The sequence below is a fragment of the Chelonus insularis genome, unplaced genomic scaffold, assembly GCF_013357705.1.
Source record: "Chelonus insularis isolate UGA/USDA-ARS -01 unplaced genomic scaffold, ASM1335770v1 contig_44_pilon, whole genome shotgun sequence".
NCBI lineage: Eukaryota > Metazoa > Arthropoda > Insecta > Hymenoptera > Braconidae > Chelonus > Chelonus insularis.
Genome location: NW_023276585.1, coordinates 528,332 through 547,448, shown reverse-complemented (window position 1 = coordinate 547,448; position 19,117 = coordinate 528,332). Strand labels below are relative to the sequence as shown.

The 19,117-nt window shown below is 27.1% G+C and overlaps 2 protein-coding genes across 3 annotated transcripts in view; one reads left to right on the top strand and one right to left on the bottom strand.

Annotated features, from left to right (window-relative positions):
* The window catches only part of Nmdar2 (NMDA receptor 2), a 79,713-nt gene extending 71,276 nt beyond the window's left edge, over positions 1-8,437 (top strand). Inside the window, exons 9-19 of the mRNA XM_035088191.1 lie at positions 2,269-2,416; positions 3,190-3,373; positions 3,674-3,783; positions 4,010-4,122; positions 4,767-5,051; positions 5,131-5,312; positions 5,887-6,122; positions 6,191-6,384; positions 6,670-6,780; positions 7,040-7,138; positions 7,551-8,437. Of these exons, the coding sequence (XP_034944082.1) occupies positions 2,269-2,416; positions 3,190-3,373; positions 3,674-3,783; positions 4,010-4,122; positions 4,767-5,051; positions 5,131-5,312; positions 5,887-6,122; positions 6,191-6,384; positions 6,670-6,780; positions 7,040-7,138; positions 7,551-7,608 (1,720 nt within the window). The 3' untranslated portion in view covers positions 7,609-8,437. The remainder of the gene's footprint in view (positions 1-2,268; positions 2,417-3,189; positions 3,374-3,673; positions 3,784-4,009; positions 4,123-4,766; positions 5,052-5,130; positions 5,313-5,886; positions 6,123-6,190; positions 6,385-6,669; positions 6,781-7,039; positions 7,139-7,550) is intronic.
* Positions 8,438-13,665: 5,228 nt separating this feature from the next.
* The window catches only part of LOC118069846 (uncharacterized), an 88,469-nt gene continuing 83,017 nt past the window's right edge, over positions 13,666-19,117 (bottom strand). For both annotated transcript variants that reach the window (XM_035088189.1, XM_035088190.1), the window contains 3 exons: positions 17,734-17,849; positions 16,005-16,240; positions 13,666-14,638 (listed from right to left, as the gene is read on the bottom strand). In XM_035088189.1, the coding sequence (XP_034944080.1) occupies positions 14,521-14,638; positions 16,005-16,240; positions 17,734-17,849 (470 nt within the window). In that variant the 3' untranslated portion in view covers positions 13,666-14,520. The remainder of the gene's footprint in view (positions 14,639-16,004; positions 16,241-17,733; positions 17,850-19,117) is intronic.

The window sequence follows — 19,117 nt, the reverse complement described above, 5'->3', positions numbered from 1 at the left end:
AATAGTTGAGTTCTTTTCGAATTATTAATAATAAATTCAACTACATATTTCTCTCAGTGGATGATATCATGTCTGTGAATTAACTACTTTAATTTTAGAAAAAATAAAAAAATATGTTCAAATAAATTTCCTCATATTTTCCATCATTTTCTCTCGTAAATATGCGGATTTAAATTTACCTAAAAAATTTGTTCCGTTCCACCTTTTTAAGTAGATATTTATTATTTTCTTGTACTCTTTTGAATGCGGAAAATTAAACCTTTTCTACCGTTCATCAGTGAAAATTACGAGTATTTGAATAAATTGAGAACGGATATAGGATCAATATCCCCGACTTCCTATAACATCGATGTTTTCAGGAAGGTCAGATATAGATATATCAACAAGTAAAATTCATCGTTTTTATGTACTTCAACAAATTTTATCACTCAGTATTTTCTAAATAATTAAAAAAATCAAATCAACAATATTTATCACTGAACAATAATTATAACGTAATGCTAAAAATATTTTTACAAGTAAGAGAAGAAAACAAACAACTCTTCTCTACGTGACAAAGTGCTCTTTTATTACTCCGTAATCTAGTTTTGTGGATTTCGTCATGAAGAAATGGCGAATACGTGTGAATCTTCGTACGTGATAATAGACAATTTCCTTCGAAGCTTTTTCTATTATTTACTTGGTTTAACTAATAAAATTTTTGTACGTCAACTGCAAAAAACTGAATCATGAATCGTTAATCCTTTCATGTGATCAAGTTTGTGTAAATGTTTATAAAATATTCCATTTTCTAACCTCAATTTAATTTCATTGATTGTAGATCAAATGAAGGATCAAAAAGATGAATAAAAATCAACTTCTACACTGTAAATTTTAGTGTTTTATTTTAAAACACTTAAAAACGTTTTAAAATCGAGACAATGTTAATCGAATGGGGGACGTCATATTAAAACACTTTTAATGTTTTAAAATAAAATACTAACATTTACAGTGTATATGAGCTTAATTACTTCAAATTTCAAAAGTTTTTTTTTTATTTATTACTAAAATAGTAATTTCTTTCTGTACTACGATATTAAAGTGTTATATCAAAGTATTTAATCTTCGCAAGTCATAACCTACCAAGTTTATAGATTTCCTGTACTAAAACTTTCATACACATAGTTGTAGTTGTTCGACAAGGCTGAGGAATCGACTTGGAGTAACATTTTTAAACTCTTGGGAAATAAATTTGATGTGAACTTCAGACGAATTTTTACACTAAATGGTTCAGTTAGACATACTGAGTGTAAAGTGCAATTTTCTGGTTTTCGTCTGCATGTAGCATGACATGGAAAAAAAATGTAATTCGATTCCGTTAAAAAAAATTCAATCGTTACTTAATTTAAAAATTTATAATAACTAAATCGGTCAATTATTAGATAATTAAAGCTGTAATTATTCAATTTACTGTAATAAAAGTAGATAAAAATGTCGAAATGATAAAATTTTGAACTATCTGTGTAATACCGTAATTCCAACAGACGAACAAGAGCAGTAGTAATAGCTAAAAATGGTCAGCCGTGTGCAATTAGTCACTTCGTTATAGCTGTTAGTGCTGGATATAAAGGACATTACAGCGTCTGAGAGTGTGAAGTTATTTCAATTGACACGAAAGCTCAATAAAATTTATAATGTACTTTCCTACCCTGGATTTCGCAATCATTTAAAATTTCATAAATATATTTTGTGGTTTTTAACATAAGTCAAAATAAATTATCCACATTAACAACCAAATAGAATAAAATACACATTGCAGTCAAAATAATCCGCTCTAGTTTCATTTGATAATCTGACAGATTATTTTAATTCATAATCGAACATAAAATATAATATTCATAAAAGGACTTCATAATGATAATAGGATGAAAAGTTGATACAATATTATTATTTCAATTTTAATAATTGAAATTGTGCTACTGAAATTTGAATGGTAAAAATAGATGTTTGAATAAAAAATACAGGTGTTAATTTTGTGGCTCATATTAGCTGAGAGAATTTAATTATATTGGAAGCGTTTCCGTTTAATCGTTATAAGGGATATAAGGATACTTAATTTCGCTATAGAAGATTATCGCTTTGGCACGTTTCTATACACGTTACTAGTAGCTTTAACCTCAGTGATAATGAGATCTGTGAAATGAAGCAATTTAAGAGGAGATTTAATTGCAATCAGTAGCAAGAGATAATCATGTCGTTAATAATAATGATAACAATGATCTTTAACAGGATGGATATTCAGTCAGCCCAGAGAAACGAGAGCTTCTATCAATGTTGTAGTGGATTTTGTATTGACTTGCTGCAGAAATTTTCTGAAGAAATCGGCTTTACATATGAGTTGGTGAGAGTTGAAGATGAAAAATGGGGAACTCTTGAGGTATGTTGAATAAAGTCTAAAGATATACCAAAAATAAAAAGGATTTTTACATTAGAGAAATTTCAAGTTCTTACATTTATTTCAATGCATTTTACCAGTTATTTTATTTTTAGTTCTTTCACTTTGGATTATTTTTTCATTGACTGCACAAAAATTTTTGAGGAAAGTTTTTTATTTTTCTGCATAAAGACTTTAATAATCGAAATAAATAAAATTGGTTTTACTTTTTATACATTCTTTTTGAGCATTATAATTTTAGCTCCTATTTTTTCTTCCAAGAATTCCCTCCATTCGTACTGAACATTTTAATAACTGAAGAGCACGAGAATAAGAATGGAAAAATGCTGAATAATTTAATTACAATGGAGATCATATTTCACTATAAAAAATAGTGTGCTGTAGTAAAAGAAATTTCACACTGCAATAAATGTTAGTTATTTATATTCATTATGTATTTCAAATAGCGAACAAGATCTCTTTTATTTTTATTTGCAAACTTTACATTTTTTAAGATGTAAAATAGCTCCTCAGTACTGGGCAGATACAGCAATTTATTAAAGAATCAGCTTTTCATGTGGTTTTATTTTTTTCTTACTTATAAATAGCATGATCTGTCAAAAAACCCTCGTTATATACTTAAATATATCTCAGTTTTATGATAAAAGGATCATGATAATTTTTCTTGGGAAATTATTCCCCATTGGAATTAGCAGAATGTTCATTCAAATAAAATCTTGCTTACCTAACACACACATTTTGTCTTTTGTCTACAGAATGGCAAGTGGAATGGACTGATCGCAGATTTGGTAAACCGAAAAACCGACATGGTGCTTACATCTCTGATGATAAATTCTGATAGAGAAGCAGTGGTTGATTTCACCGTGCCTTACATGGAAACTGGAATTGCTATCATAGTATCAAAGAGAACTGGAATTATTTCCCCGACGGCTTTTCTAGGTTGGTCATTTATTTTATGTTTAATCAATAGAGAAATTATCGTTCTTTTTAGATGTTTTACATTTTGTAGCTTTATCGAAAACCATCAAATCAATCGAAATATCGCACAAGGGATATTATAGTTAGATCATAATTTTTTGCCATTACACAAATAACAAAATGTACTTTTTTATTTTCCATTCTAAAATCAAAAGCTCGTATTTTGGGTCAATTCATAAAAACTTCGTCATAAGAGTGAATGGCCATTCAGTTTTTTATCTTCGTGATTAATCGACTTTTTTGGTGGAACATTTTTTACAGAGCCTTTTGATGCGGCTTCATGGATGTTGGTGGGAATTGTTGCAATTCACGCTGCCACGTTTATGATTTTTCTCTTCGAGTGGTTATCTCCGTCAGGTTTCAATATGAAGGTAAGCATTAAATTCATATTCAATTACACTTTATATTCGCAGCAAAATTATAAATTAAAGCAGATATTTCCAAGATAAATTTATTTAATTTTCTTCCAATTCATGAAAACATGCTGAATTTCATGATCTCAGTTGATCAAATATCACACTTCCTTGAACATAATCCCAGAACAAACTTCAACTACTGAAATAGTAATCAAATAAATTGTTTGTCTATGAATTTTAGAAAAATCCAGCTGGTAATCACCGATTCTCTCTGTCAAGATCATATTGGTTAGTTTGGGCGGTATTGTTTCAGGCTTCTGTACATGTTGATTCGCCTCGAGCGTTCACAGCTAGGTAAATATATAATTGAATTGGTGATATAATTAAACTAACTAAAAACATTGTTGACGTGATAAAATACTAAGCAAACAGATAACTAGATTTCCATATATTACTAAACTTAATTTTTCTCAATTTGCTGTGATTTTCTTTTCATAAATTTCATTCTATTAATCAAAAATTAAACCCTTTCATCAAATATTTATGAAAGCAATCATAACATATTATTTACAATAAGTTCAATTCATTCCATCAATAATATTTCATCTTTGGTTTATTAAATATATTGAAATAAATTTATCATTGATGCTATATAATTATATTAAAATAATATTGATGATGATATTATTTTACGCATTTCGAGAAAGGGTATAAATGAGAATTAAAACAAATAGTGTACTAGATATTTTTTATTATAGTTAACATCAGAGATATTAATATTTATTTGTTTATTTCAAAAGCTCATTAAATTGTAATGTATACTACAGTTCGAAAATTTTGTTATTATTATTTTAAGTATCAATTTCATCTATTATTGCTTCATTTTTTATTTAATAATTATTTATTTTAGTACTGAATTTATTTATGCTCACTAATAATGAATATGATTAATTGATTTGCTGGAATAATTTAAGTATTGATTACTCATTAAACAACAGATTTATGACCAATGTTTGGGCCATGTTCGCTGTTGTCTTCCTTGCTATATACACTGCCAACTTGGCAGCTTTCATGATAACTCGAGAGGAGTTTCATGAATTTACTGGCTTAGACGACCCACGCTTGATAAAGCCCTGGTCTCATAAGCCAATGTTCAAATTTGGTACAATACCATGGAGCCATACAGACAGCACTCTATCCAAGTACTTTAAGGAGATGTATTCTTACATGAAGAATTTTAATAAAAGTAATGTAAATCAAGGCATTGATGCTGTTAAAAGCGGGTAACTAAACAACTCTATTTAATCAGATGTAATTGAAGATAATTATTTGGATATTAATTTCCTACATTTTATGTTGCAGAGAATTGGATGCTTTTTTTTATGATGGAACTGTTTTGGATTACTTAGTAGCTCAAGACGAAGACTGTCGATTATTAACCGTAGGCTCTTGGTATGCCATGACTGGGTATGGTTTAGCTTTCGCTAGAAACTCAAAATATGTGGAAATGTTCAATAAAAGGCTACTTGATTACAGAGAAAATGGTAAATGTTGAAAAAAAACTAATTTCTTTTGAAAAATATAGAGTTTAATGGAGTCTTTTCACACTTCTTTGCTTGATGAAAAATGATAGTATCATTAATTAAAGAATGAGAGAAGGTCAACTAAGCTATCTGAAAAAGACAAATTTTATTTTTTCAGTGAATACAAAGAAAATTTGAATAATGGTTTGTAGTAGTAATTGTATTTGACAAAAAGGGTCTAATTGGCCCAGTTAACGCTCTCGACAGATTAAGTGGACTAGAAAATCAGATTAACTAAGTACTTGAAAATTTTATTGCAACAAGCCTCTTGAACATTTATTTGAGAATAAATAGAATATAAATAAACGCACTTATAATTTTTTTAGTTGTAAAATTGTGATTTATTTTTCTACAAACTACAAAAATCCTTAAAACAATTTTTTTCAATCGAACATGATATATAATAATGGTTTTTAATCAAACTAATATTGTTTATTATCTGATACTTTAATGAAAATCTATTATATAATTGTTTAGTTTAAATCAATTTTTATGTGTAAAATAAAATATTTTTATAACAAAAATCCAATAACAGGTGATCTGGAACGCCTAAGAAGATATTGGATGACTGGATCATGTAAACCAGGAAAGGAAGTTCAAAAAAGCAGTGATCCATTGGCATTGGAACAATTTTTGAGTGTTTTCTATTTGCTGATGGTAGGAATATTATTCGCAGGAGTATTTCTTGCCTTAGAACACCTATACTTTAAATATATCAGACAACACTTACCAAAGAGCGATCAAGGTGGTTGCTGTGCTTTGATAAGTTTGGTGAGTCTATATTAAGTTATTAACTCATTACATATACCCTAGTGTACTAAAGTTCATTTGATGTATAGAGTATGGGTAAATCGTTGACATTCCGTGGAGCTGTTTTTGAAGCTCAGGACATAATACGTCAACATCGATGTCGAGATCCAATATGTAATACGCATTTATGGAAAGTTAAACATGAATTGGATATGGCTAAAGTGAGAATAAGGCAGCTGGAAAAAGATCTCGAGACTTCTGGCATTAAACCAACACATAGCAAGTAAGAATTTTATTATTTTCGTGGAGTAAAAAATTTATATTTTACACACGATCTCATATATATATCATTATTGATAGAATTAATTAAAACTTGGAAAAAATAGTCTGAATTTATCCATAAAATTAGTATGTTTATTTTTATACTTACAACTTTGGAATGATTGTTTATCGTTAAACACATTTATAACAGCTTTGACAGCCATTCAATCAGATAAATTAAAGTAGTTAAAATAATTAAGGTCTTCGAATTCGAGATAAAAAAATAAATATTTCTGTACTTTCAAAGGAAATCCGAGAAATTGGGGTGGTGGCGTGGATGCCTTCAGGGTGAATTACCAACACATATTGATCACTTAACAGTAGAAGCGCCACATCCCTTACCACCGTATTTTGATTCGTAAGTTAAACATCAAGGGCATGATAAAAATCACATTTCTTTCGTATATTATTTGACAGTGGTTTGTTAATTCTAATTTTTTAGTGTAGCATGTATTCTTCTATCAATTTTTTACTGCATCAATTTGAATAAAATTTATCATAAAAAATTACTTTCCATTTTTCTTCAGAATTACTTATACTTTATCAAGACCATGTATTAAAAGTAATCGATTATTGGTTTTATAGATTTATTGTAGTCGCTATTATTTTAATTTTAGATATTTAGACGCAGTAGAAGTGTCAAGACCGGGGGATAGGCGGAGTGTAGTTGCAAGTCATGAGTATGGTGGAGGAATTGTGCCAGGAAAGATTTATAAGTAATTAATATTTTTTTTTCGTAATTGATACACATTTTTTTAAAGTGAATGAGAAAATATTGAGTTGACAAATTGAATTTTAAAGATGTGAGGTAATGATCGGATTGAAATTTTTTTGAAATAAAAACAAAATGCTTAGATTAATTTTGAATTACATTAAGACAAATTCACAAACAGGCACTGTAATTTCCTCATAAACTCCTGAAATATCGTTGAACAAAAAAATTGCCCACATCTTTGGCCTCAATTGCTTGCTCGTTGTTCCATTCACCTTACACAAAGGTAATGGAGAAGTAATGTGAGCCGTTAAATACACGCCAAACTTTATTTGCCAACTCAATGTATCTCTGTTTTATCGCAAAATTGATGTTAATTATTACTACTATTAAAACAGTCATTATTTTTCACACAGGGTGCCAGACAGTGAATCTTCACGAACGGAAATTGCTGAGATAGAAACAGTTCTGTGATGCTAAAAATTTTCGAGAAGGAAAAAAAAAATTTTTAAACAATGAATTTTTCAAATAAATAAAACAAAAATAATAATTGAGTAAATAGCTAGATAGAATATTAAACGAATAAGTGAACAGTATTACTACTATTATGAATGAATAAAATTGAAAAACAAATGTTCTGTAAGATTGTCACCCGAATTTCAAATGAAATATTCAAATAATCTTGAACAGAATAGGATATGGAACAACAGTTATAAATACAAATCAAATAGATATTTAAAACCATCCATTAATCAAATAAGATATTCATGTCAATACTCAGCAAAAAATAGATAAACTAAAAAGATATTAAAACAATTGTACTTACTACTATCACTACCATTTTTATTTTTGTCAGAATCAAATGAAATGAAAATTAGTAAAAAACAAATCATGATAATCAACAAATGAACAGGATTTTTGGAGTTCAAAAAATTTATAATAAAATAAAAAAAAAGAATGGAGCGAAAGTAAAGTATACGGGTGCTTAATAAACCAAAGAAATGAGTGAACAAAGGAATTAATAATAGTAACTAAAAAAATATTCATTGCCGTTAAATTTTTACCCATTAATGATAAGAATAAAATATTAGAAATTATATTGAACGAAATATATGTTGGAGGATGTTCTAGTGTACGTAAATGGTCTATAATATTGAATTCATAAACATAAATGAGTAATATTATATAATATAAATAAATATATGTGAAGGCACAATATATAAAAATTTAGATATAAATATATCAATATTATCAAATATTCTAAAAGAAATAATACAGTTTAAAAAACGTGTGACGTGCTCAAAAGTCCATTTTGAATATTGAATTAATCATTTAATGACAGAGATAAAACATAATTGTATTGATCATTAAATTGAAGACAGAAATATTTTGTCGATAGCCTTTCACAAAATTTCTGTTTAAATGCTTGCATTCATAGAAGAGACTTCCGCTCGTAAACATATCGGATGTCTAAAAAATTAAAAAATGAAATGTGACTTAGTGAACAGAAAACATGCCGATAAGGAATAATATGCTACTATGGAATTGTGCCAAAGTGATAAGATAATGATAATTAATAAATTGTAATGCGGGTTGTTAAAAGTCAAAAAATTTTTAAATTAAGTTATACAGTACCACGTATGAACAGTATATTTTATAAAATGTCCCTATTGGCTGAGTATAAATCATACGCTTTTTGTATTATTGAATTTGTGAGTGTGCATTTAAAAATGAAAATTTTTAAATATATTGTTAATAAGAAAATAAGATATTGTTATTGTTGTTACTGTTAAAAACGCAAGGAGTGTTAAATCGTTAGATCAACTATTATCATTTCTTTCTTATCATGCTTACCTACACATGTAGACAAATTAAACGTATATAATAGTCTACTGCACTTCTCACACCTGTCTTTCAGTCTTTCGTACAGACTCCCAGGGCTTTTAGTTCCAAAAATTATTATTAGCAATTTAAGTTCCTATGTTGTATAAATTATCTATGGCAAATTTTAGAAGATAATAAAATCAAAATAATCATCTACATTATAATAATGATAAATTAATACTAATTTTATTAGTAAGGATTTAGTAAGATGTAAAAATTTTTATTCTCTACAATAAAAGATTATAATCAGTGAAAAAAATGTATTTGTAAATTAATGAGTGTAAATCAATTAGAGTATATCATAGAACTAAAAGTCGTTAATCCGATTGACTGTAACAGATGATTCGAATAATTGAAGAAATTTCAGATTTGCCTAAGTGCATACCAAATTTATAACTTATTAATTTTACTAAGTAAACTACTTAAAACGATTAATGAATTTCTGAATTTCAAGACCAAATATACATTAAAATTATTCATGCAATTTCATAAAAATTACAAGATGTAAAATTGAATCAAAAGAAACTTTTCAGTTCGCTCCATTCACTTTATTTGCACAGAACTATTATGAAAATGAATAAAATTGATATGATCTTGATTTATTCAATATTGTTGAAACTCATTCCTTTGCAATTAAAATACATTAAAATTACTATGGTAATGAAACTCAAATACAAAAACTCCTCTAATTGATATAACAGACAGCAAATTTGCAGGTTATTACTTTTACAATTTTTAATTATCTTTAATGCTTGTAAAAGCAATAATGGAAATTTTTTCTACTCAATTAACTCTTTTATTAAATATTGTTTATCTTTGCAAACTCAATACAATTATCAGTACAACTGTATTTTCAATTTAAAATTGATTTATTTTAAGAACGAATAATTTTGTTTGTAAATTTTATTCACGATTAATATAAGATACTTGAATTAAAACAACGAAGCTTTAGAATGAGTCAATCATAATAAATTTGTTGTGGGACTTGCATACACCATTTTATACAGCTTAAATAATTTATCTTGTGAATCTACTAACTCGAAGTCTCTTCTCGCTCATTATAATACAATTACGATAGAGAAATTATTTTTATTAAAAATAGATAGACACCAGATATACAAAACGGAAGATAAAGAAATAAATTGATTTAACAGCAACTCAATTATATAAGTTGCGATAATTTTTAATCAGAGGAATTCATTTCCATCACAAAGCCAATGAACAATGGAATAAATATAAAATAATATCCAATAATCATATAAACCGATAAAATATTGTCCGACAATGTATGCTAAGTAAATCGTGACATTTATTCAAAGATTGTCATGAATCCTGTGCCCACCAAAAATTGCTGTGACATCATAAAATTAAGTATTGTATAATTATGAATATATATAATGAAAAAAACAAAAAAAAAAGTCCTGTGGATGTAAAATGTCCTTTATTGTAAATATTCATGTTCATTTTATTGATAAATAATAATAATAATGTTAGTCTAATAATTCTCTTTTTCTTATTTATGCAGAAACAAAAGATATCTTATGAGAATGACGAGAAATAACTCATTTTTCAAGTAATAATTGACTCTCGAAAAGATATCAGTAATTTATTGCAAAAGAGATGTAAGATACAGGCAAATGGGTGAAAGAGTAGTTTTTAAGAAACACTTTAATGAAATTGAGCTCAATGGTAGAGATAGAAGAAAGGATAGGATAATCAACTTATCATTAAATATAGGACTGAAAATTTATGAAATAAAAATGATGAAAAAAAACTCCTTCAACCAATTGTCTGCGAAAATGAGTTTATGACATCTGCATTCTGAAGATAAAAGTTTCAAAATACATCACAAACATAGATTCAGTAAACAAATAAACCACAAAACGATTTACAGTGAATGATTGTACGTTGTTTTAAATAAAGAAATTGTTGTTTTGTAATAAAAGTAAATATATGAATTGTTTTTGTGTTTTTATTGGATTCCTGTTTGGATATTGAAAATCGCGTATCAAATTATCGACAGAGAAGTGCTATAAATTTGAAAAAAATTTAATTTAAAAAATGAATTATTGAAAAGAATCTCGATCAAATTCGTGATTGATTTACTAGGTGATCAATGGAAAGATATGCTGACTTTAATCGTGAAATATCTTCACAGTACGCTGCGAACAATGCAAATGCCAAAAGGGTAATATTTCACTTATTGATAGCTTCTTCAGAATTAATCGTATAACTCAACTAACTGAGAATCTGAGAACTACCAAGCGATTTAACTATCATTGTATGAAAACGATTTTGGAGGTATTGTCGTTTGAGAAAAATAAAGAGATATCAAGAATTTATTATGAAAAGCCCGTATAAAAAAATTCGTTCCCTAAAGGTTCCCCGAATATTTTCCTCGTTAGACTATGGGAAACGTTTGGGGAACAAATTTTTTTTTTTAATTTTTCCTCTCTACTCCAAACGTACTTTAAATGTTTTCTACTTTCAAAAACAATATACATAATGAAATTAATAAAATCATGATATATTGGTGAAAAACTGTAAGATATGAAAATGTGCATAACTTCTATGCTAATGATGCTGCAGGGTTGATCGAGGGTTTATATGAATGATCTGGTCGAAAGGAAAAAAGTCGAAATAGTTAAAATCATAATTTGAGCATAATTTATGCTAAAATTATAGCAAGTTCTTGTTTTACCCCATTTTAGGAGTAAAGGAATAAATTGTTCATGTGAAATTTTTTAAACATTATTTATGGATATGCATGTTTAGCTTAGATTCTAAAGTTTTAAAAACGTCCATAAAAAACTTTATTGGACTGTCCTATTATTAATTTAGGGAACGAAATTTTTTTATCCGGGAGGCGATAAAACACCTAGAAGTAGTTTTTAAATCAAAATATAAATGTTCCTGTTCAAAATTAAGTCATTCTGGAATGAACAAATGATAACGAAGTAAATAAAATTTAATTTATTAACATATATTTCAACTATTTCAAGAATGACATGCCATTCACCTGATTAAAATAAAATAGCAAGGCAAAAATAGATAAAAATATTTTTTCATATATGTCATTGCGTTATTAAATATTCGAAAGTACATCGATAGCGTGTTAAAATTTTTAATTATTGAAAACAGGACTTACATGTTATGTAGAATGTCGTTGTCACAAAAGAATAATATTGGGGTCAATGTTCGATATTGATTTTGCATATTTCACTTTTTTACATAAATAAAAAGTTTAAAACTTGATATTCGCACATTAAAAACAACGTAGCAATACTTTATATCAGTTCGAGACAAGAAAATTGATTTTAAACGATTGAAAAAGTACCAATGATATTTTCTTTTATCTATTAAATATGCAATCATTCAAATAATCACAATTCTATTTTTTAAATTGAATTCTGATTATAATAACAAATTTAATTAAATAACAATCACCAAGAATATTATCAGTTGATAAATGACTGCTTTCAATACGTCTCTAGATTTTTGTTCTGCCGACAACTGCTTCTCCAGTTTCCACGCTGCCGACTGTGGACCACAGGTGTTCCTTCAGAAAGGTATTATCAATCAGTAGAACCATCATCGTTAAATAAGAAAATTATGGCACGCTTAACTTTATGATACTTACAAGCATATTAAATGTTAAATTACTCTTTTTTCTCAATTTCAAGTTATTATATTTATCATGATTGTTAAACACAAGATAGCAACTGTATATGAAAGCAAAGATGATGGTTAATTTGCTACATGACTTGAATTTTATGGCTTATCATGTTTAGCTAAAAAAATATTGATCAGATACCTTGGGATGATAAGGTTCCAATCTTGTATCTCATCATAATTTCTTCTTTATTAATATGTAGATTGTATAATATGATCAATTATTCACTTACGGAAGTTAATAAAAATTCTATTAGAAAGATGTGAAGCAATAAAGTGAATGTATTTTTTTAAATTTCATAGAGTACGAATAGAATGAAAAAAAAAGTAGTTGATGAGCTACAGCTTAATTGTTATCAATTAAAAAATTGACTTATTATTTTAGTGAAAGTGTATTTTTACTTTGTCTATTGTAGCTTAATCATCAACAACTTTATTGCATAATTAAAAAATGATTCTTTCTAATTCAAACGTTTTAAGAATTTAAAAAAAGTTTTTGTTCAGAAGTTTCAATAGTCATCGAGTTGAATAAAATAAAAGTTAAAGGAATCAACGTGAACAATGAAAAAATAGACTGAAACTGAATTTTTTCAGTTAGTTATACTTTTTCGATTGTTTGCAAAAAATATATAATCCACTAATTGGTTCTGTCAATCCAGTTCCATCGGGTTTTTATTTCCAGCCTAACAAAAAGATTCGTTACGAAGGTAACAATATATTATGCTTTTTGTTACACTGTATGCAGATCTTTTTTTTTTATTTTGCAGCGTTGAACAAAAATCGATGTGTATTGAACGTGCAGAGAATGGAGTACCAGGTAAGTAATACTTTATGTGTGAAAAAAGGTATAGTAAAAGAACGTAAACAAATGAGAAGTTCGATGTTTTTATCTATTAAAAATAGTTAAGTTTTTTTTATATAAAGTGAAATATAAATATCAACCATGAATATTTATTTTTGTGAATTTGTGTTCAATTCTGAATTAATTTACGTCGAATCCTAAAAGACAAGGATTAATATTGCATGCATATCTTCGACCTTATGAAGATCATTTAAGTTTTCTATAAATTATTCATAAATTTACCCAGAATTAATGACGACCTGCCTTTGCTTATGATGGATTTGTCAAACAGAGAATATTCATATTGAATATTTTTCGTTCAATTCTGAATAATTGGTGTATTCAATTAAAACACGATCAATATTATTGTTGATTTATATCTCTTGTTTATCTATTTTTTTACAATCTCGGATAATTTTTATTAAAAAAATCATTTTTTTTGATTCAGATAACAGATTTGAAACAGATAAAAAATTTGATTCACTCGCATTTTATACATCCATTATGCTCTTATTTACTGACTTATTTGAAAAAGTCGATTGAAAATGGTGTAAAGTTTACTTCTATATTTATTTAATTCTTATGCTCTAATACTTTTTTCAATTTCTAGTTGTTATCTTGCAAAAAAAAATTCGTTAATTCATTTCAGATCAAAAAATATTTAAATAAAATAATCTACAGAGAAATTACTTTTATTTTTTTTAAATTAGTTGTTAACAAAAAAATTACAGTTGATTATTGTGATCTTGATTTATCTCTAGGGTATTCAATGAATGAAAAGTTACGTTTTAATCAATAACAATAATTGTTATTACAATTGATCTATCAAATATTCAACATGCCTTTCATTCAATCTTGCACACCGTTTGTTTTTCCTTTGGTGTCAGTTTAGAGTATTGATATAAGTTTAGAGTATTGTGATAAAACTTGTACATACAATTACATATAAAAACAACTTATATTAATATAAGAGTTACAAGTCAGAATAGTCACTGAACTTCACAAACAAAAAATGTCTCGAAACTGCAAGGACTATCGTTCCATTTGAGTCCTTTACCATCTCGATTCCACAATTCTAGACAATGTTCTTCTTCACCATTCTCATATCTGCAAAAAAATTCAAAACATTTTCAATAAGTCCAGAGTATATCGATAAAGTTCATTTTTCTGTGTCATGCAAAGTTTTTTATAAATTTTCTTCAATAACTTTTAATTTACTGTTGAACAAAATATTATTGAGTGCACAGAGTTTAAATAAAAAATATTGAGAAGCATTCACTAGAAATTATAAAAAAATATTAATGCACAAATAATTGAAGTTAAATAGTTTTCCAATTCCTAGAAATAAATAACCTGGTGAACATTGGACTGGTGATTTATCTCAGTCTCCCACTGATAAACGATGTGGTGAAGAAAAAAAATTGAATTTATGCAACATAAAAATATGGAAGGAAACTTATCTGAGTCACCTCACTTCAGAAATAAGTATTCCATATGCAACTTATCTGCAGCTTAAATGTATAGTACACATATGAACATAGAGCAAGAAAGTCTATACAGAAAAATGATGCGTACCGGAAAATGTGAATCTCAAAATACACGCTTATAAGATTTATATAAATAGACAACGTTTTTCCTGTCTTCTTTTTTATTTAATACTTATTTTATCTTCATGATAGTTGATATCAATTTTCATTTATTTTCAATATAAATATAACTTCCATACTGCGATCTGAGTGAAGATTTTATCGAGATTTCAAAATTTTTTTTACCGTTACGTTTTTTGTTTTATTCAAATAATTTTATCTTTCAATGCATTTCCAAGTAGTCTAGTCGATTTGAACGATGTCGTAGCAGCTTTATAGTGTTCATAAAAAATGGATACGGTAAAATTTAGGATTATTTTTTAGATTTTATTTGAAATATAAAAGAAACAACGTGATTTTTCAAGGTAGTATTGAAAATATTCCATCTTCATTTCTAAGAAAAATAAAAAAGTGTTGCATTTTTGGTTATTGGGTCGTGAAAATATCATGCGTCAATGACGTCTTTCAATACTATGTCTTACACATGTGCTGCAAAGTCTGTAGAATATGCATACAAGAGGTAGAAGTAAAGAGATTTTTATATATGGAAAAGATTGAAGTAGAAATTAACTTTTAATCTATGCAAAATATTTTACGACTTATATTCAACATGAAAGAAATTGAAAAAAAAAATCATTACAAATAATTACAGAGTTTAGTTATTTAACTAGAATTTTTGAAAGTAGTATTCTCTGATTTTGTTCCGACATTTCGTATCCTGAATCAGAATTCAATTGATTCAACGATAAAAAGCAGTCTATGATTAAATATATTATGTATGTAATTTCATTAAACATATTATCACAAAAAGAAAGTTCATTTCTTGGAATGAGAAAAGAAATTACACTTTTTATTATTATTAAAAAAAATATATATATAATAATTACCGGAAATTGTTAGGTTCACCAACATTCCAATTTTCAAAAGTAATTGGTCGTCCATTAGCCATCCAAAAGAACGTTCCTTCTTCAGCTTGATCAGTTCCTGAGGTCCAGAAGTGCTCATGACCCAATCCAAAATCTTTGATGTGCTTTTCAAGCCTATCATTTTCCTCTTGAGATGCTATGCTTGCTAAGTGCATTCCATGGTATCGACAGTATTGCGCTGCTCGGTACCAATTAGCCTGTCATTAATCAAACACATACTTTTTCTTTAATGAGATACTTAGAGGAAATTATAACGTAGTTATTTAGTAGTAATCTATCAAGAGATAATTTTTCATCAAACATCAATCTACAAATGTCTATATGTCAATGTCAAATATCTAATTCATTTTCTAATGAGACTTGACCTTTGATGAATTGATAGATCTTTTACTTCACACGTGTAGGTTTAATATAAACAACAAAATATTCAACCTCTTAAGAATGCTGTTACTGTATTATACCTATAATTATTTCAGGATGTCTATTAAACTATTTAAAATTCAATCACGTTGTGCAACTATGAATGATTATCTAGTATACAAGATTCTTCATGTAATTTATCAGTTTATATGAACTTTGTCCATGATATTCAATTATGAAAGGAATTTTAAGTTAAAATACATGATGGATGTCTGAAATAGCTATACTCATCTTTTAATTAACACAACTTTCATATCAAAAATATTTATCAATTTATATTCTATACACACGCTTTCAAATAGCTTTTGAAAATAATATTCTCAATCAAAATCATGTCCTCTAGAGTTATTTGAACGATTTTCAATTAATGCTAATTTATAATTTTCATCTTCTAGCTCATGAATTTTCGTACCAGAGAAAACAAATTTTCTGCAAAAGAATATTTACTATGATAAAATTTATTTACTTTACTGTCTTTTATGTATCAATAAAAATTAATTAAAAACAATATTGATAACGGAAACTATAAAAAGCAAAAACAAGTAATGCTTTCAAACATAGTTTCCCTTTTTAGATCTTTAATAAGTTCTAAAAGTTAAAAAACCAAATAGTGGTGATGCGAAATTAGCAAGATGAAAGCAAATAGCGGTCGAGTTATGTTGCTTACACATGACAAAAAATATATATATATGAAATTTTTACTTCAACATTTGAATAAGAAATAAAAGAGATAGAGTGAGATCAAAAGAGGATTATTCGTTTTACGTTACTTCAGTTTAATCCATCACCATAATTTGGACTATTAGAAAACCACTAACCGGATAAACGTGTTGCAATTATTCTAGTACTTGATAGATAATTATAACGTGTGAAGTAGCATTAAAGCATTCAATACATCTAGAAATAATTGATTGTACACCAAAGTAACAACTTTGGGTAAAATATTGTGTTAGAACGTACTTCCCGCATTTAAATTAAATCTTGGTAAATTGGACAGCTTTTCATCAATTAAATTAATCCTTGAAATGACAAAGTTTGTTATTAAACTAGAGAAGAAGTTAAGTAATTTATTATTAAAAAATTGAATTATATATTTTAAATCTATTGAATTTAACATAAAGTGTGCTTTCGTGGTTTCATTTTAAGTCCATGTTTGGAGATATTAACTTTTATGAATTCTCAAAAGAGCATAAAAAAGTACTTAAAATTATTTAAGTAGGAAAATTAGGGAAATTAATGAGAATTAAAATGTAAATGGGTAGTGGAATACCTTGAAAAAAATTCCTAAGTAATATCGTTTTTCACCAAGTTTTAACAGAGGCATAGTCCATCTGGGCGGAACTCCAAGGCCATTGGCATGATCATCAACACAATTGGGACAGTCATCTGTAATAAAATTTAAAAAAAGTGAAAGTGTTAATAAATTATAAATTAAGTGAATCTCTATTTCTGGTTATAGTTATTAATAAAAACCAAGATATTGAGAAATGCATAATAATTAGTTGCTTCATATTTTCAATGTCTGAAATTATTATTGCTTTCTTTCGTAATCAATAATTTTTAAAATAAATAATAAATCTTAAAACATATTTCATTAATAATGACATTCATCATTTTTTTTTTAGCAGAGCTTAAAAATTTTTACCTTGGCATTTTAATTATAAAATTCTTTTATTTTTGTTAGAAAAACGTTTTATATTAAATGAAAAATTGAATTGCAATATTCTGAAACTAAAGCTTTGTTTAAAAAAAGAAAATAATACATCTCTATTTAAATTTATCGCAACACAACCAAGTTTTGCAATATTAAAATCTCACAGAATAAAATAACTAACAACCTATTTGATCAATTGACAAGCAAGTTCAGGGGAGTAGTGAATAATTGAATAAAGAATTATTGAATATAACATAAAAACTCAATATAAAATCAATCGAAAATTCCAACGTTGCATTTATTAAAATTAGATTAACTGTTCAATATTCATGTGACTGATGATTACTTAATTTTTCTATTTATTCCAGTTTTAGTGATAACCACAGGACGACCTAGTTGAGAATGTAAATTTCGTACTTTTTTTATAATGTACGACCTGTTTACGTATGCAATTAAATATTTAATTTGTTTTGCCAACTACTTTCCAAGTACTTGCTTAAAGCACAATTTGTGACAAACTTTTATTTAAATGGAACTTCTTGCAGCAACACGAATACTCATTCCATAAAAAGCTGTTGCTTTGAAGCAAGTTGATGAACCACAATCTAGAATTCCTTGAAATACTCCTTCTTCAGTCTATGCAATCTTAACTTACTCTAAATATCGTCAAAATAGTAAGTAAGTTTTCAACACAAATCTTTTTAATTTTGTAAAATCCAGACTTTAAATAAATATTGCAATTTTTCCAAGCTGTAATCATAAATACCAAGTTAAAATGATTCAATTAAATATAAATGCTTTAACTGTTCAATGAAATGAAAGAATATTTTCCATACAATAATAACTACTTTTATTTATTAATCTTTTGAATATTTTATTTATATTATACGCTTAATATGAGTATAATCCCATTGAACCTTTGAACTAGAAGTATTTAATCACATATCAAAACAAATGAAAGCATAATTTAAGCTCAATAATTCAATACGAATGTTATCAG